The sequence below is a fragment of the Panthera tigris genome, chromosome A3 (genome assembly GCF_018350195.1).
Source record: "Panthera tigris isolate Pti1 chromosome A3, P.tigris_Pti1_mat1.1, whole genome shotgun sequence".
Lineage (NCBI taxonomy): Eukaryota > Metazoa > Chordata > Mammalia > Carnivora > Felidae > Panthera > Panthera tigris.
Genome location: NC_056662.1, coordinates 99486279 through 99512109, shown reverse-complemented (window position 1 = coordinate 99512109; position 25831 = coordinate 99486279). Strand labels below are relative to the sequence as shown.

Sequence of the window (25831 nt, the reverse complement as noted above, 5' to 3'; positions counted from 1 at the left end):
GACTTTGAACAGGCACTCTCCCTACAAAATATAGAAATGGCTAACAAGCATATGAAAAGATGCTCCCCACATCAATAATCGTCAGGGAAATGCAAGGCAAAGCCACAAGGAGATAGCACCCCACCCATGAAGATGACCCTTATCAAAAAAAAGGAAAATATCAGGTGTTGGTAAAGATGTGGAGAAAGTGTGCACTGTTGTAAAACTGTAAGACCGTTACCCAAAGCAATGTGGTGGTTCCTCAAATATATATAAATACACACACACACACACACACACACACACACACGTTATTTCACCTTAAAACAAAAACTCATGTCGATTGCCACACCAAAGATGAACTTTGGGGACATCACGCTAAGTGAAATAAGGCAATTACAAAAAGACAAATATCTGATTCCATTTGTACAAAGTGTCTAAAGTAGTCAAATTAAAGGAAATATAAAATAGAAATATGTGGACCACTTTTGAGAAACTGTAGTTTTCTCAGGCTTTAAGACGGGGGCGAAGGCAAGTTGTGCCTTCACAATAAGTCTGGAGTTCTAGTTTTGTAAGATGAAAAAGATCTGGATGTCTGTGTCACAACAATGTGAATATACTCAACACTGCTGCGTGTACGTTTCCACATTGCTAAGATGGTAAATTCTGTTGAGTTTCTCACAGCAATGAAAAAATAGCGTTCCTGATAGAAGGAGGTGGCTCACGTTGCACACAAATGCTTCGCCTTGAGATAACCACCAACGTCCTTGTGCATTAGAACTTCCTTCTGCATCCTTCCCACCTCATCACACAGGAGGCCATAGGACAGGCTCTCAGGCAATGCCAGTTAATAAAATGAATAATTGTTGCTTCTTCTACAAACAGAGGGGAGTTAGGGTGCTAGGTAAATTTAATGTGGTATTACTAGTCATTTGTAGATTGGCAGGTGCTTGAGGTAAGTGTCTTTATTTCGTTTGTTTCCTATTCTGACACCAGGGTGTGACACACAGTAGGGACTTGTCCCGAGCTCCGAGAGAAGCCACTGGAAAGTGAGGAGATGTGGTTGCGGTTTGGAAAGAGCCTGGGGCTGCCCTGTCCAGAAGGGATGGGGGAGCCAAGGCAGAAGGAAGTCTGAAGACCAGCCAGAGACAGATGCAGAGCCTGGCCAGGGCAAAGGGGTCTGCACCAGGATGGGGCAATTCCAACTTCCCAGGAGGGAGTCATTTGCTCTAGTTTGGGTCAGGGGTCGACGTGGCCTGGAGGGAGGGATGTCACATGACACAGGCTTGCTGTCCTGGGCTTTTGGGTGGGTGACAGGGGAAATGGTAGAGAACTGAGAAGGGCCTGGCGGTGAGCAGGTACCCCCAGTGGAGTCTGGATTATGAAGCCAGTGCACTCACGCTACCTCCTGACAGGCTACAGGAGCTGACTTGGCCTCTGTCCTTTACTAGCTTTTATCCCTAAGGGTGAGGCCACCTTCCCAAAGCTCCCACCTTTGGGAGTCTGTGCTGACGCTCCATGTGCCCTGGACCCCTCCTCTCCCTTCACAAGGCCTTCCCTGGGGCTGTACCTCACATCTGTCCAGCACCATGGGCCTCTCCCCTCTCCTGGGACCATTTCCCCTGCATGTAAACACCTTAATCGCAGACCCCACCTCTAATTTCACATGGCCTCCAGCTCGGCCCCATTTCTCTTCGATTCTTTACTGCTAGTCCCTTAATAAAGCTGCCCGTACCTGCTAAGGTCGCACATATCAAATCAATATGTGTTTTGTGGGAATAAATTTTGCAACTATGTCTATATGTATTAATTGGCATCTAGAATAAGGTAACATGTCTCCATTTCCCTTATTTGATTATTAATGTCTTATTTATATCTCTATGAATTCATTAATCCTCATTTAATCCATGGGTTATAATCCCATATGTTCCTTATGTGTTTTAACACTCAAATGGCTTCAGATTTCACACTGGGAGTCCTGGAACTGCTTTTTGGATTGAGCCCTGCCTGATGCACCTTTGCGTCTAGTGATGTTGGTATCCCTGTCCCTCTCCCAGCAATGATCTCCCAGATTTTCATGTCCACTTTCACACGAGTGACTGGTTGGCCAGGGGTGTGCCCTGACTCAGCTCACGCTAATCTGCGTGTCCCATGCCCTCGGAACATAGTGATGGGTTCCAGATGACACCTGCCCTATTCGAGCCAATGAGAACACAGGAGACATCTGATGGGGCTTCTAGGAAAGAAGTTTCCATTCTCTTCCAAGGGCAGAGAGGCTACCAAAGAACTGTCTTCCCCTCTTGATGACATACTGGGGAATGTAAAGTTTGGACCAATGTGGCCATGGCTGCTGCCAGAAGGAAGCTGGCTGAGATCAGTCTCACTATACAGCTGTGAAAAGACCTGAGAGAATGGCAGGACTGGACCTCTGGGGACACCACTCATTTCTGGACCATTCTGTGCCTGAAGCTATCTCTACACTGTTTAATTACTTGAGCCAATAAATTGACTTTTTTATTTGAACCAGAAAGAGCTAAGATTTCTGTAGCTTACACAGAATAAATCCTAAATAATGTATCTCCCAAAACAAAAAGACAGCTCCCTGCAGAGAGAAGCAAAGGGTGGGTTTCTGTGCCCTATGACCAGAACACTCTTACCTACAACCCTGCTACTCTTCCTCATGGTCTGAGAGCATCTGGGGGTACATCCACTGTGTACCCCAGGCTCTCAGAGGAGTGTGTGTCTCTCTAGTGACTGTTCATAAGTATTTCATGACCATCTTTGTAAGGGCTGCTAACGTTGACCAGTTCGTCATGAAATCCCTAGCGTCTAGAATAGTGTGGGACAAACAATAACCATTGATTGAACGAATGCATGAGTCACCCAAGCATGCCTCTGAGCCCCTCCCCTCAAGTCCACCAAAGGAAAAGAAGCTGTGGCTAAAAGCTTGCATGACATTTATTCTCCCTCAGGGGAAGGCAATGAGAAGTTAGCTGAGACACACTGGAGGGTCGGCTCTGGATTTGGGAGGGCAGAAGCAGGTGGTGTTGTGGGAGACTCTGTGCTTCTCCCCAGGGTGGCGTCAGAGACCCCAGAGGCTCTGAGACCTGGAGTGGAGACAAGAGCAGAGAAGTGGGCAGGGGTGTGTGTTGTCCGGGGGATATGGGGACTAGAGCCACCTGTCCCTACTGAGCACACCTGGAGTCACATCCTGGAACCCAGTCAGGGGTTTGTGTGGGTTGTGGGGCTTCAGAGATGAAAACCGCAGACTCTAATCGCAGGAAATGGTGAGGACCTCAAAGTATGAGGTGACCCCCGATCTGCCGGCATCAAGTCCCACAGCCTCGGTCAGGGCTACACGAGCTGCCAGAGCCAATCAGGGGCCCTTCCCGGCCCATGTGCTGCAGCCGTGGCCTGATCTGCGGGCACAGCTGAGCAGCCCTGGAGGGAGAGACTGAGAGCCCTCCCTGCCAGCGGGGTTCCTGAGCTCAGCTCTCAGGTCCCTAGTGTCCTGGGCAAAGATGTGACCTGTCTCTCTGATGCCCAGGGATCCCATACTAGGCCGGGGGATGGGAGTTCAATCAGGGCTCTGATGTCTTTGAATATCCCAGTCTGAGGCAGCTTGCTTGGTCTTAACCTCTTTACACGTAATCATTTCATTCGATCCTTGTTGAAAATCAGAAATACGGATGCCTATCCCTTCACAAGGAAGGAAACTCAAGCTCACAGAGGTTGAGCTACTTGCTCAAGTACACAGCTGACCGGAGATGGGGACCTGATGGCACCCCAGGATGGCCTGGAGTATTTCTCAACCGGTTCCAGCTGCAGCCCACCTACCCATCTTCTCCCCACTTTCCACACAGTGGTGGGGGTAACATGTCACTGCAGGGAAGCTTGGTGGGATGTGTATCACAGCTGGATTTCTGTGGGTCGAAACCGTATTGTACATATGTGGGGACATGATGTGAGCCCTCCAGGAATGAGTCCCTGCTGTCACCTCTGCACTCACCTTTTTCAGATTTGCACATCCTGAGTTTCACACACATTTCCTCGGGGCTTTTCCCATTCATGATACCATGGATGATCTTATCAAGACATTTAGTGACTAATTCCTTGCAAACATGCTGCAGTGGAAATTTCTTCTTGCACACCACGGTCGCAGCGAGTTTGATGGCTTCCTGCAGTAACAGCACCATAGGAAGACAGAGAATTCAGGTGAGGTCGGCCCAGGACTGCTGCCCCCCTGCAGACCCCAGCAGCTCTAGGCCCTGGGCACCCTGACCAAGGGCATGCTGGGAGGAGGGCCTGGTGCCAGGCGGCCACGGAGCAGAGGCTAGAGAGGCAGGGATCAGACCTCACGCCCAGGCACCAAGGCCCTGGCCCAAGCCTGGCCAGGAGGGGCTCTTGCGAGAAGGACAGTTGACCCTGTAGTGTCCCACTCCCCTGTACATCATTATCCTGCCCCCCTGCCTTCTGTGTGGAGAACAGCGCCCACGGCTCCTAGACCCACAGGAAGGGTTCTGCCTGCCAAGCTTCCTGGGTCCCAGCCTGACGGGGCTCGTGCACAGGGCTGTGTGACGAAGGTTAGGAAAAGAAAGCACTTGGAGTCTTGGCACATTCCACTTGGACGTACCTTCTCCCACAATCCAGTGGAGAAGGATAAAGCTGAGTCCCAGGGCTGAGGGTGGGCCCTGCAGCGCCAGGGAGATGAGCAGGATCAGGGAACAAAGCAGAGGGAGGGAGGGAGGGGAAGCAGGGCTTCTTGGTAGTAACACATCCCTTGTTCAGCAGGTGCTCAGGGCCAGGCATGGAGCTAAGCTCCTCCACCCCTCAGCTCCTTTAAAGGGCTTCGATAACTTACAAGGGGCGATTATGATCCATCCCACTAAACAGAAAAGAAAACTGAGGCTCAGAAAGCATTAAGGGCTTGGCCAAGCCATGCTCTAGGAATTGGGAGATCTGGGGCATATCAGTCTAGCCCAGACCACCATGCAACCAATCTCACAAAATTCGTCCCTGGACACACATGGAGGGGCCAAAGGGGAAAGATTCCTACCTGCTCTGGGAACAAATTTCCTTTGACAATGGGACGGAAATCACGCACCCTCCTCTTCCTACTTTCACACTCACAGAGCTTCATGATTTCAAGGGATTCTCTGAAGTCAGTCCCAGATACCAGGGAGCCCACATCCCCTGCTGAGAAGCCCTGGCCCAACCAGGGATCAGCCCCTTCCTCAGTGTCACCCCTAGCCCTACAAGCCCACTCATGCCCTTGACCACCCTGCAAATGCTCCCCAAATCACAAGCCTCACCCGTGTGATATTATGTCCCTCGGCTTTTCTCAGAGCTTCGATTACCAGCTTACAAGTCTTGCATCTAAGAGCTAGCCGGTCACCCTGTCAGGAAACAATGCTGCCTGAGATGGTGTCTCAGACACCCCAACAGTCCTTGGCAGGGACCCAGGAGGAGCTCTCTGGTGTCTCCTAGGCCAGCAGGATCATCGATGATCTTTCTGTGCTTTCAGGCCTGAAGCAGGCTGGCTGGTCCCTGCCCACCTTCCTGCTAGTCTTGGTGGGGCTGACACACCCCAGACCCTTCCCCACACCCACAGCACCTCACCCAGAGCAGCCCCTGACCCTGTTCTCTACTCTGGTCAGAACCCAGGGGACCCTCCTGGGGAGAGCTCAACCAGACCCAGGTAGCCCCCCGACCTCTGCCACGGGCACAATGGTGCACAAAACCAGCATCTTCAGCCCACAGCCCTGCCTCCCCACCCCTCTGCCCAGCGAGATGTGCAGCCCTGCCTGCTGCTCCCGGGGAGGAGACAATGTGTGAGGGGGTGGTTATGGGAAGTGAGCAGGGAACCAGCCACCAACCTGGGGGGACTCCAGGACCAAGCTCTCTAAGAACTGCTTTTCCTGACCCAAGTCAGCGGTCATCAAGTCATTGTCCTCAGGGTTCAAACCAGAAAAGGTCAGCCCTGGGGAAGAAACACCATCAGCACCCCTTCACAAGTGGAAGGAGACAGATCTCCTGGCTGGTGGGAGCCCAGGAGGTAGCTAGAAAACAGGCCAGGAGCAGGGATCTGTGAGGAATCCAGGAGGCCTGTCCTTGCGCTCTGCCCTGGAGCTGCTCTGACCCAGTCTCTGTGCAACAGACATGCTCTCAATTCTTTCTGGAAAACAGGAGAAGATTATCTGCCCCCCACCCCCGCCCCCCACCAACATCATCCATGAAGCTCTTTTCTGTCTTTGTCTCTGTTTTTCTGTTTTCTCTCTCCTCTCTCTCTCTCTCTCTCTCTGTCTCTCTCACACACACACACACACACACACACGGATTTGGAGCTGCTCTAAGAGAACACTACCCTCATCTCCTTTCAGAGGTCGTTCTTGCCTTCCCCCAGGAGTTCAAATCTGGTGGCCCAGCCCAACCCAGTCTCCAGACTGTCCCTACCCTCTGCTAAGAAGTAGCTGCCAGGATGTGCATGGGGGAATGTCCTTACCCGGGGTGGCCAGGAGCACTGAGGCAAGGAGCAGGAGGGCCCAGGAGGTCATGGTGGGGCAGCTGCTGAAGCACTCTTCACACCCTGCTTTATGTGGCTGGCCGCCTCACAATCTGACCTTGCCGGGTCCTGCTCCTCTTGTAGGGCACCTCCCCGTGTCACTGGCTTTACCACAAACACAGACACCAGTTTGTGGAGAAGTGGGGGGAGGAGTGCTTCCTCAGAGACTCCACGCTATCTTCCACCTCCCCCGCCACTCACACACACACACCCACACACTGTTAGAGCTTTCCCAGTGAGTGAGGGGTGCTGGAGGGCAGCAGCTACCATGATGCCCCCCACCCCCTGCCCTCAGATGAGTTAGTGGACAGAGCAATCCCTGCACCTGAGGGCTCAGGTAGGCCCTTGGCCCTGGAGCTCCCACCCCTTCCCCGTTCCCTCCCCTCCTCTCCCAAGGGTCTATGTTGGTGTCCCTCCACCAGCCACCTCCTGTATCCCTGCTCTCCCCAACCATCTCAGCCAATGGAGCACCACCAGACCCCGCCACATTTAGAGACAGGTCCCTCAGTGTAGATGAAGACAGCTCCTCCCAGTCCTGCTCTCATGCTTGGTGATCCCCGAGCATGGACACCACAGACACCCTGGTCCCCAGCCCCTCACCAGCCTCCTGGCCACCATCACGGAGGCAGGCTTTTCCCTCAGAGCCAGGTCCAGCCCAGCCGTCCCTCACCTGGTCCATAGGGAGAAACAACAGCCCGTGCAAAGGAAGTGAGCCCCAGACAGGGATCTAGACCCAGCGCCCCGGGTCTGACCTCTCATCTGTGCCATGAAAGTCACTGGCCTCATCTGCAATGAAAATACAAGCTGCACAGGTCACATCCACTATCAGATAGAAAATAAGTCATTGTTTAGTCTAAGTGTGTCCCAAAGATTGCATGGAATACACTCACACTGAAATGTGTTTGCTGTTTACCTGACACTCACATTACACTGGGCATCCCACCTTTTGTCTGGCAACCTTCCCCCACCTCCTTCGCGGCTCAGAGGAGGAAACTGGGTGCGGAGAGCAGGGGCCCTGACCTCAGCCTCGGGGCCGCCTGGGGTCCTGCTTGGACTAGAACCTTCCCCCACCCCCAGCTGCCGAGACGGCAGAGGCACACAGCCAGGACGAGCAGGTCAGCTACTCCCTCTCAATCCTTCCTCAGCACCTCCCAGCCCCCTGTCCCCCTTCAGTATCTGCTGGGACCCCTCCACACCTTCCACCTGCCCGGGAATCCCATCATGGGCTAGTGCTGAGCCTCAGCCTGGCCTTTTTCTCTGAAATACTCTACTTCCTGAGCCCATTCAGAGCCCTGCTCTCCGCTCAGCTTCTGCCTAGAAGGAAAGAGGGTGGAGTCCAGGCAAGCAGGCCTCCGACAAGCTGGGGGCACCGTGAGCTACATACTCCACCTCCTGGAGCCTCATTTCCCTTACCTGTGAAATGGGTGTAGTGTCACCTGTTCACAGGGCCCCAGTGGTGTGTGTGTGTGTGTGTGTGTACACGTGTGAGGAAGCTTCACAGCCTGCGATGTGCCAAGCAGAAGTAATCTGGTATCCTGGGTCAGCATTCCCCAACATGACTTCTATAAGGGTTACTCCTGTGGGAGGTGAGCGGGTGCTGTGCAGGGGGAGTGGGGATGGGGTTCCTGTCATCAAGAGTAAATGACAGACCCACTTTAACACAGTAGTGGGTGTTGCCTTGTTATTAGATTCAGAAATAAAAGAAGGGACATTTTGACCTTACAGAGAGGAGAATGGGTATACTATGAACAGTTATATGTTATTAAATTGGACCACATCCCTGTCGAGATACAAACTATCGAAACAGACTGAAAAGAATGGGAAGAGTGAATAGATGTATAATAAGTAAAGACATGGAATTAGTCACGCAAACACCACCCACAAACAAACATCCAGGTCAGATATCTTTACAGATGAATTCTACCAAGCATTAGAAGAATTAGTATGAATTCTTCCCAAACTCTTCCAAAAAATAGAAAAGGATGCCCTGATGCCAAAACCAGAAAAAGGCAACACAGGAAAAGTACAGACCAATATCTCCCCTGAATATGGATGCCATAACCCTCTTCAAAATCCTGGCAAGCTGAATCCAGTAACATATAAAAAGAATTCTGTACCAGAGCAACCAGAATTTATTCAGGAATGCAAAGTGATTTAACACCCCAAAATCATTTATGTAATTCACTGTACCAACAGAACCCAAATAAAAGCCGCATGATCCTGGGGTGCTTGGGTGGCTCAGCTGGTTAAGCATCCGACTTGGGCCTAGGTCATGATCTCGTGGTTCCTGAGTTCGAGCTTCTCATGGGCCTTTCTGCTGTCAGCACAGAGCCCCCTTCGGATCTTCTGTCTCCTACTCTCTGCCCTTCCCCCACTCACGTGCTCATGTGCTGGCATGTGCACGCACGTGCTCGCTCTCTCTCTCTCTCTCTCTCTCAAAAAATAAATAAGCTTAAAAACAAACCACATGATCCTCTCGATGGACACAGAAACACCATTTGAAAAAACTCAACATCTCTTCTTGTTAAAGCACTCACTAACAATAGAAGGGAAAGTCTGCAAGCTGATAGGTGGCATCTATGAAATTCCCCGAGCTGACATCAGACTCCTGAAGAAAGACTAAATACCTTCCCCCAAAGACCAGGAACAAGACAGGATGTCTGCTCTCCAGACATCTATTCGGTATTGTACTGACGATTCTAGCCAGGAGAACTAAGCAAAAAAATGAAAAAAAGAAAAAAAACCCACTTTGATTAGCAGGGAAGACGTACAGCTCTCTATTTACAGATAACATCTCCTCCACACAGAAAATACTTAAAAATCCCCAAAATGAATTAAACTGAGATGTGTTTAGGTGCCATAGACCTGCATTTTCCAGTGATTCAGACTGTCCAACGGTAGATTTACTAGATGAAAATTACTCCGTGGCTGGAGTGAGGCCTCTAACTGTATTTTATGTGAGTTGATTAATCTGATTTGGAGGTTGTTTGTGTAATTATTGTAAAATCCCTGAAAAGAGCATGCTAACAGGCTGCCCTTAAAAATCCTCATAACCTTTGTACTCGTGTGACTAACCAAATATGTGGACCACTTTTGAGAAACTGCCGTTCTGCTCACCAATTTCTGCAAGACCCTATGAAGAACGTGCTCATAAAAGGGAATTTAAATGTCTTCAAACAGTGGTGCTGGGAAAACTGGACAGCCCCATGGAGAAGAATGAAGGTAGATCCTGATGTTCCACCATATGCAAAAGAGTCACTAGAAAAGGATCAAACACCTAACATGTAAGACCCAAAACTATAAAATCGCTAGAAAAAACATAAGGGGAACGCTGCATGACTTCCGACTTGGTGGTGAATTCTCAGATATGACGCCAAGAAATGCAACAATATGGACAAATAGCATTGCATCAAGCTTAAAACCTTTGTGCATCAAATAGCACAGTTGACAAAGTAAAAGGGCAATTTATGGAATACATAAAAATGTTTGCAAATCATTAATAATGGAGTAATACCCAGAAAGTACAAAGAAATGTTAACATTCAACAAATAAACAGCAAATAATTTAAAAAAAGGCAAAAGAGGGGCCCCTGGTGGCTCGGTCGGTTAAGCGTCCAACTTCAGCTTAGATCATGACCTCACGGTTTGTGGGTTTGAGCCCCACGTTGGGGGGGTTGCTATGCAGACGCTGGACCTGCTTCAGATTCTACGTCTTCCTCTCTTTCTGTCTCTCCCCTGCTCACACTCTGTCTCTCAAAAATAAATAAACATTATAAAAAATGAGCTCAAAAGACTTTGAACAGGCACTCTCCCTACAAAATATAGAAATGGCTAACAAGCATATGAAAAGATGCTCCCCACATCAATAATCGTCAGGGAAATGCAAGGCAAAGCCACAAGGAGATAGCACCCCACCCATGAAGATGACCCTTATCAAAAAAAAGGAAAATATCAGGTGTTGGTAAAGATGTGGAGAAAGTGTGCACTGTTGTAAAACTGTAAGACCGTTACCCAAAGCAATGTGGTGGTTCCTCAAATATATATAAATACACACACACACACACACACACACACACACACGTTATTTCACCTTAAAACAAAAACTCATGTCGATTGCCACACCAAAGATGAACTTTGGGGACATCACGCTAAGTGAAATAAGGCAATTACAAAAAGACAAATATCTGATTCCATTTGTACAAAGTGTCTAAAGTAGTCAAATTAAAGGAAATATAAAATAGAAATATGTGGACCACTTTTGAGAAACTGTAGTTTTCTCAGGCTTTAAGACGGGGGCGAAGGCAAGTTGTGCCTTCACAATAAGTCTGGAGTTCTAGTTTTGTAAGATGAAAAAGATCTGGATGTCTGTGTCACAACAATGTGAATATACTCAACACTGCTGCGTGTACGTTTCCACATTGCTAAGATGGTAAATTCTGTTGAGTTTCTCACAGCAATGAAAAAATAGCGTTCCTGATAGAAGGAGGTGGCTCACGTTGCACACAAATGCTTCGCCTTGAGATAACCACCAACGTCCTTGTGCATTAGAACTTCCTTCTGCATCCTTCCCACCTCATCACACAGGAGGCCATAGGACAGGCTCTCAGGCAATGCCAGTTAATAAAATGAATAATTGTTGCTTCTTCTACAAACAGAGGGGAGTTAGGGTGCTAGGTAAATTTAATGTGGTATTACTAGTCATTTGTAGATTGGCAGGTGCTTGAGGTAAGTGTCTTTATTTCGTTTGTTTCCTATTCTGACACCAGGGTGTGACACACAGTAGGGACTTGTCCCGAGCTCCGAGAGAAGCCACTGGAAAGTGAGGAGATGTGGTTGCGGTTTGGAAAGAGCCTGGGGCTGCCCTGTCCAGAAGGGATGGGGGAGCCAAGGCAGAAGGAAGTCTGAAGACCAGCCAGAGACAGATGCAGAGCCTGGCCAGGGCAAAGGGGTCTGCACCAGGATGGGGCAATTCCAACTTCCCAGGAGGGAGTCATTTGCTCTAGTTTGGGTCAGGGGTCGACGTGGCCTGGAGGGAGGGATGTCACATGACACAGGCTTGCTGTCCTGGGCTTTTGGGTGGGTGACAGGGGAAATGGTAGAGAACTGAGAAGGGCCTGGCGGTGAGCAGGTACCCCCAGTGGAGTCTGGATTATGAAGCCAGTGCACTCACGCTACCTCCTGACAGGCTACAGGAGCTGACTTGGCCTCTGTCCTTTACTAGCTTTTATCCCTAAGGGTGAGGCCACCTTCCCAAAGCTCCCACCTTTGGGAGTCTGTGCTGACGCTCCATGTGCCCTGGACCCCTCCTCTCCCTTCACAAGGCCTTCCCTGGGGCTGTACCTCACATCTGTCCAGCACCATGGGCCTCTCCCCTCTCCTGGGACCATTTCCCCTGCATGTAAACACCTTAATCGCAGACCCCACCTCTAATTTCACATGGCCTCCAGCTCGGCCCCATTTCTCTTCGATTCTTTACTGCTAGTCCCTTAATAAAGCTGCCCGTACCTGCTAAGGTCGCACATATCAAATCAATATGTGTTTTGTGGGAATAAATTTTGCAACTATGTCTATATGTATTAATTGGCATCTAGAATAAGGTAACATGTCTCCATTTCCCTTATTTGATTATTAATGTCTTATTTATATCTCTATGAATTCATTAATCCTCATTTAATCCATGGGTTATAATCCCATATGTTCCTTATGTGTTTTAACACTCAAATGGCTTCAGATTTCACACTGGGAGTCCTGGAACTGCTTTTTGGATTGAGCCCTGCCTGATGCACCTTTGCGTCTAGTGATGTTGGTATCCCTGTCCCTCTCCCAGCAATGATCTCCCAGATTTTCATGTCCACTTTCACACGAGTGACTGGTTGGCCAGGGGTGTGCCCTGACTCAGCTCACGCTAATCTGCGTGTCCCATGCCCTCGGAACATAGTGATGGGTTCCAGATGACACCTGCCCTATTCGAGCCAATGAGAACACAGGAGACATCTGATGGGGCTTCTAGGAAAGAAGTTTCCATTCTCTTCCAAGGGCAGAGAGGCTACCAAAGAACTGTCTTCCCCTCTTGATGACATACTGGGGAATGTAAAGTTTGGACCAATGTGGCCATGGCTGCTGCCAGAAGGAAGCTGGCTGAGATCAGTCTCACTATACAGCTGTGAAAAGACCTGAGAGAATGGCAGGACTGGACCTCTGGGGACACCACTCATTTCTGGACCATTCTGTGCCTGAAGCTATCTCTACACTGTTTAATTACTTGAGCCAATAAATTGACTTTTTTATTTGAACCAGAAAGAGCTAAGATTTCTGTAGCTTACACAGAATAAATCCTAAATAATGTATCTCCCAAAACAAAAAGACAGCTCCCTGCAGAGAGAAGCAAAGGGTGGGTTTCTGTGCCCTATGACCAGAACACTCTTACCTACAACCCTGCTACTCTTCCTCATGGTCTGAGAGCATCTGGGGGTACATCCACTGTGTACCCCAGGCTCTCAGAGGAGTGTGTGTCTCTCTAGTGACTGTTCATAAGTATTTCATGACCATCTTTGTAAGGGCTGCTAACGTTGACCAGTTCGTCATGAAATCCCTAGCGTCTAGAATAGTGTGGGACAAACAATAACCATTGATTGAACGAATGCATGAGTCACCCAAGCATGCCTCTGAGCCCCTCCCCTCAAGTCCACCAAAGGAAAAGAAGCTGTGGCTAAAAGCTTGCATGACATTTATTCTCCCTCAGGGGAAGGCAATGAGAAGTTAGCTGAGACACACTGGAGGGTCGGCTCTGGATTTGGGAGGGCAGAAGCAGGTGGTGTTGTGGGAGACTCTGTGCTTCTCCCCAGGGTGGCGTCAGAGACCCCAGAGGCTCTGAGACCTGGAGTGGAGACAAGAGCAGAGAAGTGGGCAGGGGTGTGTGTTGTCCGGGGGATATGGGGACTAGAGCCACCTGTCCCTACTGAGCACACCTGGAGTCACATCCTGGAACCCAGTCAGGGGTTTGTGTGGGTTGTGGGGCTTCAGAGATGAAAACCGCAGACTCTAATCGCAGGAAATGGTGAGGACCTCAAAGTATGAGGTGACCCCCGATCTGCCGGCATCAAGTCCCACAGCCTCGGTCAGGGCTACACGAGCTGCCAGAGCCAATCAGGGGCCCTTCCCGGCCCATGTGCTGCAGCCGTGGCCTGATCTGCGGGCACAGCTGAGCAGCCCTGGAGGGAGAGACTGAGAGCCCTCCCTGCCAGCGGGGTTCCTGAGCTCAGCTCTCAGGTCCCTAGTGTCCTGGGCAAAGATGTGACCTGTCTCTCTGATGCCCAGGGATCCCATACTAGGCCGGGGGATGGGAGTTCAATCAGGGCTCTGATGTCTTTGAATATCCCAGTCTGAGGCAGCTTGCTTGGTCTTAACCTCTTTACACGTAATCATTTCATTCGATCCTTGTTGAAAATCAGAAATACGGATGCCTATCCCTTCACAAGGAAGGAAACTCAAGCTCACAGAGGTTGAGCTACTTGCTCAAGTACACAGCTGACCGGAGATGGGGACCTGATGGCACCCCAGGATGGCCTGGAGTATTTCTCAACCGGTTCCAGCTGCAGCCCACCTACCCATCTTCTCCCCACTTTCCACACAGTGGTGGGGGTAACATGTCACTGCAGGGAAGCTTGGTGGGATGTGTATCACAGCTGGATTTCTGTGGGTCGAAACCGTATTGTACATATGTGGGGACATGATGTGAGCCCTCCAGGAATGAGTCCCTGCTGTCACCTCTGCACTCACCTTTTTCAGATTTGCACATCCTGAGTTTCACACACATTTCCTCGGGGCTTTTCCCATTCATGATACCATGGATGATCTTATCAAGACATTTAGTGACTAATTCCTTGCAAACATGCTGCAGTGGAAATTTCTTCTTGCACACCACGGTCGCAGCGAGTTTGATGGCTTCCTGCAGTAACAGCACCATAGGAAGACAGAGAATTCAGGTGAGGTCGGCCCAGGACTGCTGCCCCCCTGCAGACCCCAGCAGCTCTAGGCCCTGGGCACCCTGACCAAGGGCATGCTGGGAGGAGGGCCTGGTGCCAGGCGGCCACGGAGCAGAGGCTAGAGAGGCAGGGATCAGACCTCACGCCCAGGCACCAAGGCCCTGGCCCAAGCCTGGCCAGGAGGGGCTCTTGCGAGAAGGACAGTTGACCCTGTAGTGTCCCACTCCCCTGTACATCATTATCCTGCCCCCCTGCCTTCTGTGTGGAGAACAGCGCCCACGGCTCCTAGACCCACAGGAAGGGTTCTGCCTGCCAAGCTTCCTGGGTCCCAGCCTGACGGGGCTCGTGCACAGGGCTGTGTGACGAAGGTTAGGAAAAGAAAGCACTTGGAGTCTTGGCACATTCCACTTGGACGTACCTTCTCCCACAATCCAGTGGAGAAGGATAAAGCTGAGTCCCAGGGCTGAGGGTGGGCCCTGCAGCGCCAGGGAGATGAGCAGGATCAGGGAACAAAGCAGAGGGAGGGAGGGGAAGCAGGGCTTCTTGGTAGTAACACATCCCTTGTTCAGCAGGTGCTCAGGGCCAGGCATGGAGCTAAGCTCCTCCACCCCTCAGCTCCTTTAAAGGGCTTCGATAACTTACAAGGGGCGATTATGATCCATCCCACTAAACAGAAAAGAAAACTGAGGCTCAGAAAGCATTAAGGGCTTGGCCAAGCCATGCTCTAGGAATTGGGAGATCTGGGGCATATCAGTCTAGCCCAGACCACCATGCAACCAATCTCACAAAATTCGTCCCTGGACACACATGGAGGGGCCAAAGGGGAAAGATTCCTACCTGCTCTGGGAACAAATTTCCTTTGACAATGGGACGGAAATCACGCACCCTCCTCTTCCTACTTTCACACTCACAGAGCTTCATGATTTCAAGGGATTCTCTGAAGTCAGTCCCAGATACCAGGGAGCCCACATCCCCTGCTGAGAAGCCCTGGCCCAACCAGGGATCAGCCCCTTCCTCAGTGTCACCCCTAGCCCTACAAGCCCACTCATGCCCTTGACCACCCTGCAAATGCTCCCCAAATCACAAGCCTCACCCGTGTGATATTATGTCCCTCGGCTTTTCTCAGAGCTTCGATTACCAGCTTACAAGTCTTGCATCTAAGAGCTAGCCGGTCACCCTGTCAGGAAACAATGCTGCCTGAGATGGTGTCTCAGACACCCCAACAGCCCTTGGCAGGGACCCAGGAGGAGCTCTCTGGTGTCTCCTAGGCCAGCAGGATCATCGATGATCTTTCTGTGCTTTCAGGCCTGAAGCAGGCTGGCTGGTCCCTGCCCACCTTCCTGCTAGTCTTGGTGGGGCTGACACACCCCAGACCCTTCCCCACACCCACAGCACCTCACCCAGAGCAGCCCCTGACCCTGTTCTCTACTCTGGTCAGAACCCAGGGGACCCTCCTGGGGAGAGCTCAACCAGACCCAGGTAGCCCCCCGACCTCTGCCACGGGCACAATGGTGCACAAAACCAGCATCTTCAGCCCACAGCCCTGCCTCCCCACCCCTCTGCCCAGCGAGATGTGCAGCCCTGCCTGCTGCTCCCGGGGAGGAGACAATGTGTGAGGGGGTGGTTATGGGAAGTGAGCAGGGAACCAGCCACCAACCTGGGGGGACTCCAGGACCAAGCTCTCTAAGAACTGCTTTTCCTGACCCAAGTCAGCGGTCATCAAGTCATTGTCCTCAGGGTTCAAACCAGAAAAGGTCAGCCCTGGGGAAGAAACACCATCAGCACCCCTTCACAAGTGGAAGGAGACAGATCTCCTGGCTGGTGGGAGCCCAGGAGGTAGCTAGAAAACAGGCCAGGAGCAGGGATCTGTGAGGAATCCAGGAGGCCTGTCCTTGCGCTCTGCCCTGGAGCTGCTCTGACCCAGTCTCTGTGCAACAGACATGCTCTCAATTCTTTCTGGAAAACAGGAGAAGATTATCTGCCCCCCACCCCCGCCCCCCACCAACATCATCCATGAAGCTCTTTTCTGTCTTTGTCTCTGTTTTTCTGTTTTCTCTCTCCTCTCTCTCTCTCTCTCTCTCTGTCTCTCTCACACACACACACACACACACACACACACACGGATTTGGAGCTGCTCTAAGAGAACACTACCCTCATCTCCTTTCAGAGGTCGTTCTTGCCTTCCCCCAGGAGTTCAAATCTGGTGGCCCAGCCCAACCCAGTCTCCAGACTGTCCCTACCCTCTGCTAAGAAGTAGCTGCCAGGATGTGCATGGGGGAATGTCCTTACCCGGGGTGGCCAGGAGCACTGAGGCAAGGAGCAGGAGGGCCCAGGAGGTCATGGTGGGGCAGCTGCTGAAGCACTCTTCACACCCTGCTTTATGTGGCTGGCCGCCTCACAATCTGACCTTGCCGGGTCCTGCTCCTCTTGTAGGGCACCTCCCCGTGTCACTGGCTTTACCACAAACACAGACACCAGTTTGTGGAGAAGTGGGGGGAGGAGTGCTTCCTCAGAGACTCCACGCTATCTTCCACCTCCCCCGCCACTCACACACACACACCCACACACTGTTAGAGCTTTCCCAGTGAGTGAGGGGTGCTGGAGGGCAGCAGCTACCATGATGCCCCCCACCCCCTGCCCTCAGATGAGTTAGTGGACAGAGCAATCCCTGCACCTGAGGGCTCAGGTAGGCCCTTGGCCCTGGAGCTCCCACCCCTTCCCCGTTCCCTCCCCTCCTCTCCCAAGGGTCTATGTTGGTGTCCCTCCACCAGCCACCTCCTGTATCCCTGCTCTCCCCAACCATCTCAGCCAATGGAGCACCACCAGACCCCGCCACATTTAGAGACAGGTCCCTCAGTGTAGATGAAGACAGCTCCTCCCAGTCCTGCTCTCATGCTTGGTGATCCCCGAGCATGGACACCACAGACACCCTGGTCCCCAGCCCCTCACCAGCCTCCTGGCCACCATCACGGAGGCAGGCTTTTCCCTCAGAGCCAGGTCCAGCCCAGCCGTCCCTCACCTGGTCCATAGGGAGAAACAACAGCCCGTGCAAAGGAAGTGAGCCCCAGACAGGGATCTAGACCCAGCGCCCCGGGTCTGACCTCTCATCTGTGCCATGAAAGTCACTGGCCTCATCTGCAATGAAAATACAAGCTGCACAGGTCACATCCACTATCAGATAGAAAATAAGTCATTGTTTAGTCTAAGTGTGTCCCAAAGATTGCATGGAATACACTCACACTGAAATGTGTTTGCTGTTTACCTGACACTCACATTACACTGGGCATCCCACCTTTTGTCTGGCAACCTTCCCCCACCTCCTTCGCGGCTCAGAGGAGGAAACTGGGTGCGGAGAGCAGGGGCCCTGACCTCAGCCTCGGGGCCGCCTGGGGTCCTGCTTGGACTAGAACCTTCCCCCACCCCCAGCTGCCGAGACGGCAGAGGCACACAGCCAGGACGAGCAGGTCAGCTACTCCCTCTCAATCCTTCCTCAGCACCTCCCAGCCCCCTGTCCCCCTTCAGTATCTGCTGGGACCCCTCCACACCTTCCACCTGCCCGGGAATCCCATCATGGGCTAGTGCTGAGCCTCAGCCTGGCCTTTTTCTCTGAAATACTCTACTTCCTGAGCCCATTCAGAGCCCTGCTCTCCGCTCAGCTTCTGCCTAGAAGGAAAGAGGGTGGAGTCCAGGCAAGCAGGCCTCCGACAAGCTGGGGGCACCGTGAGCTACATACTCCACCTCCTGGAGCCTCATTTCCCTTACCTGTGAAATGGGTGTAGTGTCACCTGTTCACAGGGCCCCAGTGGTGTGTGTGTGTGTGTGTGTGTACACGTGTGAGGAAGCTTCACAGCCTGCGATGTGCCAAGCAGAAGTAATCTGGTATCCTGGGTCAGCATTCCCCAACATGACTTCTATAAGGGTTACTCCTGTGGGAGGTGAGCGGGTGCTGTGCAGGGGGAGTGGGGATGGGGTTCCTGTCATCAAGAGTAAATGACAGACCCACTTTAACACAGTAGTGGGTGTTGCCTTGTTATTAGATTCAGAAATAAAAGAAGGGACATTTTGACCTTACAGAGAGGAGAATGGGTATACTATGAACAGTTATATGTTATTAAATTGGACCACATCCCTGTCGAGATACAAACTATCGAAACAGACTGAAAAGAATGGGAAGAGTGAATAGATGTATAATAAGTAAAGACATGGAATTAGTCACGCAAACACCACCCACAAACAAACATCCAGGTCAGATATCTTTACAGATGAATTCTACCAAGCATTAGAAGAATTAGTATGAATTCTTCCCAAACTCTTCCAAAAAATAGAAAAGGATGCCCTGATGCCAAAACCAGAAAAAGGCAACACAGGAAAAGTACAGACCAATATCTCCCCTGAATATGGATGCCATAACCCTCTTCAAAATCCTGGCAAGCTGAATCCAGTAACATATAAAAAGAATTCTGTACCAGAGCAACCAGAATTTATTCAGGAATGCAAAGTGATTTAACACCCCAAAATCATTTATGTAATTCACTGTACCAACAGAACCCAAATAAAAGCCGCATGATCCTGGGGTGCTTGGGTGGCTCAGCTGGTTAAGCATCCGACTTGGGCCTAGGTCATGATCTCGTGGTTCCTGAGTTCGAGCTTCTCATGGGCCTTTCTGCTGTCAGCACAGAGCCCCCTTCGGATCTTCTGTCTCCTACTCTCTGCCCTTCCCCCACTCACGTGCTCATGTGCTGGCATGTGCACGCACGTGCTCGCTCTCTCTCTCTCTCTCTCTCTCAAAAAATAAATAAGCTTAAAAACAAACCACATGATCCTCTCGATGGACACAGAAACACCATTTGAAAAAACTCAACATCTCTTCTTGTTAAAGCACTCACTAACAATAGAAGGGAAAGTCTGCAAGCTGATAGGTGGCATCTATGAAATTCCCCGAGCTGACATCAGACTCCTGAAGAAAGACTAAATACCTTCCCCCAAAGACCAGGAACAAGACAGGATGTCTGCTCTCCAGACATCTATTCGGTATTGTACTGACGATTCTAGCCAGGAGAACTAAGCAAAAAAATGAAAAAAAGAAAAAAAACCCACTTTGATTAGCAGGGAAGACGTACAGCTCTCTATTTACAGATAACATCTCCTCCACACAGAAAATACTTAAAAATCCCCAAAATGAATTAAACTGAGATGTGTTTAGGTGCCATAGACCTGCATTTTCCAGTGATTCAGACTGTCCAACGGTAGATTTACTAGATGAAAATTACTCCGTGGCTGGAGTGAGGCCTCTAACTGTATTTTATGTGAGTTGATTAATCTGATTTGGAGGTTGTTTGTGTAATTATTGTAAAATCCCTGAAAAGAGCATGCTAACAGGCTGCCCTTAAAAATCCTCATAACCTTTGTACTCGTGTGACTAACCAAATATGTGGACCACTTTTGAGAAACTGCCGTTCTGCTCACCAATTTCTGCAAGACCCTATGAAGAACGTGCTCATAAAAGGGAATTTAAATGTCTTCAAACAGTGGTGCTGGGAAAACTGGACAGCCCCATGGAGAAGAATGAAGGTAGATCCTGATGTTCCACCATATGCAAAAGAGTCACTAGAAAAGGATCAAACACCTAACATGTAAGACCCAAAACTATAAAATCGCTAGAAAAAACATAAGGGGAACGCTGCATGACTTCCGACTTGGTGGTGAATTCTCAGATATGACGCCAAGAAATGCAACAATATGGACAAATAGCATTGCATCAAGCTTAAAACCTTTGTGCATCAAATAGCACAGTTGACAAAGTAAAAGGGCAATTTATGGAATACATAAAAATGTTTGCAAATCATTAATAATGGAGTAATACCCAGAAAGTACAAAGAAATGTTAACATTCAACAAATAAACAGCAAATAATTTAAAAAAAGGCAAAAGAGGGGCCCCTGGTGGCTCGGTCGGTTAAGCGTCCAACTTCAGCTTAGATCATGACCTCACGGTTTGTGGGTTTGAGCCCCACGTTGGGGGGGTTGCTATGCAGACGCTGGACCTGCTTCAGATTCTACGTCTTCCTCTCTTTCTGTCTCTCCCCTGCTCACACTCTGTCTCTCAAAAATAAATAAACATTATAAAAAATGAGCTCAAAAGACTTTGAACAGGCACTCTCCCTACAAAATATAGAAATGGCTAACAAGCATATGAAAAGATGCTCCCCACATCAATAATCGTCAGGGAAATGCAAGGCAAAGCCACAAGGAGATAGCACCCCACCCATGAAGATGACCCTTATCAAAAAAAAGGAAAATATCAGGTGTTGGTAAAGATGTGGAGAAAGTGTGCACTGTTGTAAAACTGTAAGACCGTTACCCAAAGCAATGTGGTGGTTCCTCAAATATATATAAATACACACACACACACACACACACACACACACACGTTATTTCACCTTAAAACAAAAACTCATGTCGATTGCCACACCAAAGATGAACTTTGGGGACATCACGCTAAGTGAAATAAGGCAATTACAAAAAGACAAATATCTGATTCCATTTGTACAAAGTGTCTAAAGTAGTCAAATTAAAGGAAATATAAAATAGAAATATGTGGACCACTTTTGAGAAACTGTAGTTTTCTCAGGCTTTAAGACGGGGGCGAAGGCAAGTTGTGCCTTCACAATAAGTCTGGAGTTCTAGTTTTGTAAGATGAAAAAGATCTGGATGTCTGTGTCACAACAATGTGAATATACTCAACACTGCTGCGTGTACGTTTCCACATTGCTAAGATGGTAAATTCTGTTGAGTTTCTCACAGCAATGAAAAAATAGCGTTCCTGATAGAAGGAGGTGGCTCACGTTGCACACAAATGCTTCGCCTTGAGATAACCACCAACGTCCTTGTGCATTAGAACTTCCTTCTGCATCCTTCCCACCTCATCACACAGGAGGCCATAGGACAGGCTCTCAGGCAATGCCAGTTAATAAAATGAATAATTGTTGCTTCTTCTACAAACAGAGGGGAGTTAGGGTGCTAGGTAAATTTAATGTGGTATTACTAGTCATTTGTAGATTGGCAGGTGCTTGAGGTAAGTGTCTTTATTTCGTTTGTTTCCTATTCTGACACCAGGGTGTGACACACAGTAGGGACTTGTCCCGAGCTCCGAGAGAAGCCACTGGAAAGTGAGGAGATGTGGTTGCGGTTTGGAAAGAGCCTGGGGCTGCCCTGTCCAGAAGGGATGGGGGAGCCAAGGCAGAAGGAAGTCTGAAGACCAGCCAGAGACAGATGCAGAGCCTGGCCAGGGCAAAGGGGTCTGCACCAGGATGGGGCAATTCCAACTTCCCAGGAGGGAGTCATTTGCTCTAGTTTGGGTCAGGGGTCGACGTGGCCTGGAGGGAGGGATGTCACATGACACAGGCTTGCTGTCCTGGGCTTTTGGGTGGGTGACAGGGGAAATGGTAGAGAACTGAGAAGGGCCTGGCGGTGAGCAGGTACCCCCAGTGGAGTCTGGATTATGAAGCCAGTGCACTCACGCTACCTCCTGACAGGCTACAGGAGCTGACTTGGCCTCTGTCCTTTACTAGCTTTTATCCCTAAGGGTGAGGCCACCTTCCCAAAGCTCCCACCTTTGGGAGTCTGTGCTGACGCTCCATGTGCCCTGGACCCCTCCTCTCCCTTCACAAGGCCTTCCCTGGGGCTGTACCTCACATCTGTCCAGCACCATGGGCCTCTCCCCTCTCCTGGGACCATTTCCCCTGCATGTAAACACCTTAATCGCAGACCCCACCTCTAATTTCACATGGCCTCCAGCTCGGCCCCATTTCTCTTCGATTCTTTACTGCTAGTCCCTTAATAAAGCTGCCCGTACCTGCTAAGGTCGCACATATCAAATCAATATGTGTTTTGTGGGAATAAATTTTGCAACTATGTCTATATGTATTAATTGGCATCTAGAATAAGGTAACATGTCTCCATTTCCCTTATTTGATTATTAATGTCTTATTTATATCTCTATGAATTCATTAATCCTCATTTAATCCATGGGTTATAATCCCATATGTTCCTTATGTGTTTTAACACTCAAATGGCTTCAGATTTCACACTGGGAGTCCTGGAACTGCTTTTTGGATTGAGCCCTGCCTGATGCACCTTTGCGTCTAGTGATGTTGGTATCCCTGTCCCTCTCCCAGCAATGATCTCCCAGATTTTCATGTCCACTTTCACACGAGTGACTGGTTGGCCAGGGGTGTGCCCTGACTCAGCTCACGCTAATCTGCGTGTCCCATGCCCTCGGAACATAGTGATGGGTTCCAGATGACACCTGCCCTATTCGAGCCAATGAGAACACAGGAGACATCTGATGGGGCTTCTAGGAAAGAAGTTTCCATTCTCTTCCAAGGGCAGAGAGGCTACCAAAGAACTGTCTTCCCCTCTTGATGACATACTGGGGAATGTAAAGTTTGGACCAATGTGGCCATGGCTGCTGCCAGAAGGAAGCTGGCTGAGATCAGTCTCACTATACAGCTGTGAAAAGACCTGAGAGAATGGCAGGACTGGACCTCTGGGGACACCACTCATTTCTGGACCATTCTGTGCCTGAAGCTATCTCTACACTGTTTAATTACTTGAGCCAATAAATTGACTTTTTTATTTGAACCAGAAAGAGCTAAGATTTCTGTAGCTTACACAGAATAAATCCTAAATAATGTATCTCCCAAAACAAAAAGACAGCTCCCTGCAGAGAGAAGCAAAGGGTGGGTTTCTGTGCCCTATGACCAGAACACTCTTACCTACAACCCTGCTACTCTTCCTCATGGTCTGAGAGCATCTGGGGGTACATCCACTGTGTACCCCAGGCTCTCAGAGGAGTGTGTGTCTCTCTAGTGACTGTTCATAAGTATTTCATGACCATCTTTGTAAGGGCTGCTAACGTTGACCAGTTCGTCATGAAATCCCTAGCGTCTAGAATAGTGTGGGACAAACAATAACCATTGATTGAACGAATGCATGAGTCACCCAAGCATGCCTCTGAGCCCCTCCCCTCAAGTCCACCAAAGGAAAAGAAGCTGTGGCTAAAAGCTTGCATGACATTTATTCTCCCTCAGGGGAAGGCAATGAGAAGTTAGCTGAGACACACTGGAGGGTCGGCTCTGGATTTGGGAGGGCAGAAGCAGGTGGTGTTGTGGGAGACTCTGTGCTTCTCCCCAGGGTGGCGTCAGAGACCCCAGAGGCTCTGAGACCTGGAGTGGAGACAAGAGCAGACAAGTGGGCAGGGGTGTGTGTTGTCCGGGGGATATGGGGACTAGAGCCACCTGTCCCTACTGAGCACACCTGGAGTCACATCCTGGAACCCAGTCAGGGGTTTGTGTGGGTTGTGGGGCTTCAGAGATGAAAACCGCAGACTCTAATCGCAGGAAATGGTGAGGACCTCAAAGTATGAGGTGACCCCCGATCTGCCGGCATCAAGTCCCACAGCCTCGGTCAGGGCTACACGAGCTGCCAGAGCCAATCAGGGGCCCTTCCCGGCCCATGTGCTGCAGCCGTGGCCTGATCTGCGGGCACAGCTGAGCAGCCCTGGAGGGAGAGACTGAGAGCCCTCCCTGCCAGCGGGGTTCCTGAGCTCAGCTCTCAGGTCCCTAGTGTCCTGGGCAAAGATGTGACCTGTCTCTCTGATGCCCAGGGATCCCATACTAGGCCGGGGGATGGGAGTTCAATCAGGGCTCTGATGTCTTTGAATATCCCAGTCTGAGGCAGCTTGCTTGGTCTTAACCTCTTTACACGTAATCATTTCATTCGATCCTTGTTGAAAATCAGAAATACGGATGCCTATCCCTTCACAAGGAAGGAAACTCAAGCTCACAGAGGTTGAGCTACTTGCTCAAGTACACAGCTGACCGGAGATGGGGACCTGATGGCACCCCAGGATGGCCTGGAGTATTTCTCAACCGGTTCCAGCTGCAGCCCACCTACCCATCTTCTCCCCACTTTCCACACAGTGGTGGGGGTAACATGTCACTGCAGGGAAGCTTGGTGGGATGTGTATCACAGCTGGATTTCTGTGGGTCGAAACCGTATTGTACATATGTGGGGACATGATGTGAGCCCTCCAGGAATGAGTCCCTGCTGTCACCTCTGCACTCACCTTTTTCAGATTTGCACATCCTGAGTTTCACACACATTTCCTCGGGGCTTTTCCCATTCATGATACCATGGATGATCTTATCAAGACATTTAGTGACTAATTCCTTGCAAACATGCTGCAGTGGAAATTTCTTCTTGCACACCACGGTCGCAGCGAGTTTGATGGCTTCCTGCAGTAACAGCACCATAGGAAGACAGAGAATTCAGGTGAGGTCGGCCCAGGACTGCTGCCCCCCTGCAGACCCCAGCAGCTCTAGGCCCTGGGCACCCTGACCAAGGGCATGCTGGGAGGAGGGCCTGGTGCCAGGCGGCCACGGAGCAGAGGCTAGAGAGGCAGGGATCAGACCTCACGCCCAGGCACCAAGGCCCTGGCCCAAGCCTGGCCAGGAGGGGCTCTTGCGAGAAGGACAGTTGACCCTGTAGTGTCCCACTCCCCTGTACATCATTATCCTGCCCCCCTGCCTTCTGTGTGGAGAACAGCGCCCACGGCTCCTAGACCCACAGGAAGGGTTCTGCCTGCCAAGCTTCCTGGGTCCCAGCCTGACGGGGCTCGTGCACAGGGCTGTGTGACGAAGGTTAGGAAAAGAAAGCACTTGGAGTCTTGGCACATTCCACTTGGACGTACCTTCTCCCACAATCCAGTGGAGAAGGATAAAGCTGAGTCCCAGGGCTGAGGGTGGGCCCTGCAGCGCCAGAGAGATGAGCAGGATCAGGGAACAAAGCAGAGGGAGGGAGGGAGGGGAAGCAGGGCTTCTTGGTAGTAACACATCCCTTGTTCAGCAGGTGCTCAGGGCCAGGCATGGAGCTAAGCTCCTCCACCCCTCAGCTCCTTTAAAGGGCTTCGATAACTTACAAGGGGCGATTATGATCCATCCCACTAAACAGAAAAGAAAACTGAGGCTCAGAAAGCATTAAGGGCTTGGCCAAGCCATGCTCTAGGAATTGGGAGATCTGGGGCATATCAGTCTAGCCCAGACCACCATGCAACCAATCTCACAAAATTCGTCCCTGGACACACATGGAGGGGCCAAAGGGGAAAGATTCCTACCTGCTCTGGGAACAAATTTCCTTTGACAATGGGACGGAAATCACGCACCCTCCTCTTCCTACTTTCACACTCACAGAGCTTCATGATTTCAAGGGATTCTCTGAAGTCAGTCCCAGATACCAGGGAGCCCAC

The 25831-nt window shown here is 50.4% G+C and overlaps 1 protein-coding gene across 8 annotated transcripts; it reads right to left on the bottom strand.

Annotated features, from left to right (window-relative positions):
- Positions 1–2919: 2919 nt before the first annotated feature.
- Positions 2920–25346, bottom strand: LOC122237371 (antimicrobial peptide NK-lysin-like). 8 transcript variants are annotated; one of them, XR_006215857.1, is made up of 14 exons: positions 25277–25346; positions 24653–24821; positions 17545–17660; positions 16815–16979; positions 16183–16481; positions 15619–15702; positions 14944–15191; positions 14320–14488; positions 7212–7327; positions 6482–6646; positions 5856–6154; positions 5292–5375; positions 3989–4157; positions 2920–3086 (listed from the first exon to the last, which is right to left on the bottom strand). XR_006215857.1 is itself a non-coding variant. In XM_042981882.1 (10 exons), exons 6-10 carry the CDS (start codon positions 6531–6533, stop codon positions 2938–2940), a joined length of 558 nt encoding a protein of 185 aa, XP_042837816.1. In that variant the 5' UTR covers positions 6534–6646; positions 7212–7327; positions 14320–14488; positions 15619–15702; positions 16183–16481; positions 16815–16979; the 3' UTR covers positions 2920–2937. The 8 variants fall into 8 exon arrangements, 3 of the variants coding, with proteins under 3 accessions (XP_042837816.1, XP_042837818.1, XP_042837819.1); XR_006215856.1 differs by lacking the exon at positions 14944–15191 and adding an exon at positions 4613–4864; XR_006215854.1 differs by lacking the exon at positions 14944–15191 and having other exon boundaries at positions 16183–16286; positions 16766–16979.
- Positions 25347–25831: the final 485 nt, after the last annotated feature.

Bases quoted from the DNA above. Each gene is read 5' to 3' on its own strand.
- LOC122237371 (XM_042981885.1), bottom strand. From the start codon at position 16,866: ATGACCTCCTGGGCCCTCCTGCTCCTTGCCTCAGTGCTCCTGGCCACC. The intron at 16,287-16,814 runs GTAAGGACATTC...TTTCTTCCCCAG, and splicing joins AGTGCTCCTGGCCACCCCGG to GGCTGACCTTTTCTGGTTTG. The intron at 13,418-14,319 runs GTGAGTGCAGAG...TCTCCACTCCAG, and splicing joins GATGTGCAAATCTGAAAAAG to GTCTCAGAGCCTCTGGGGTC.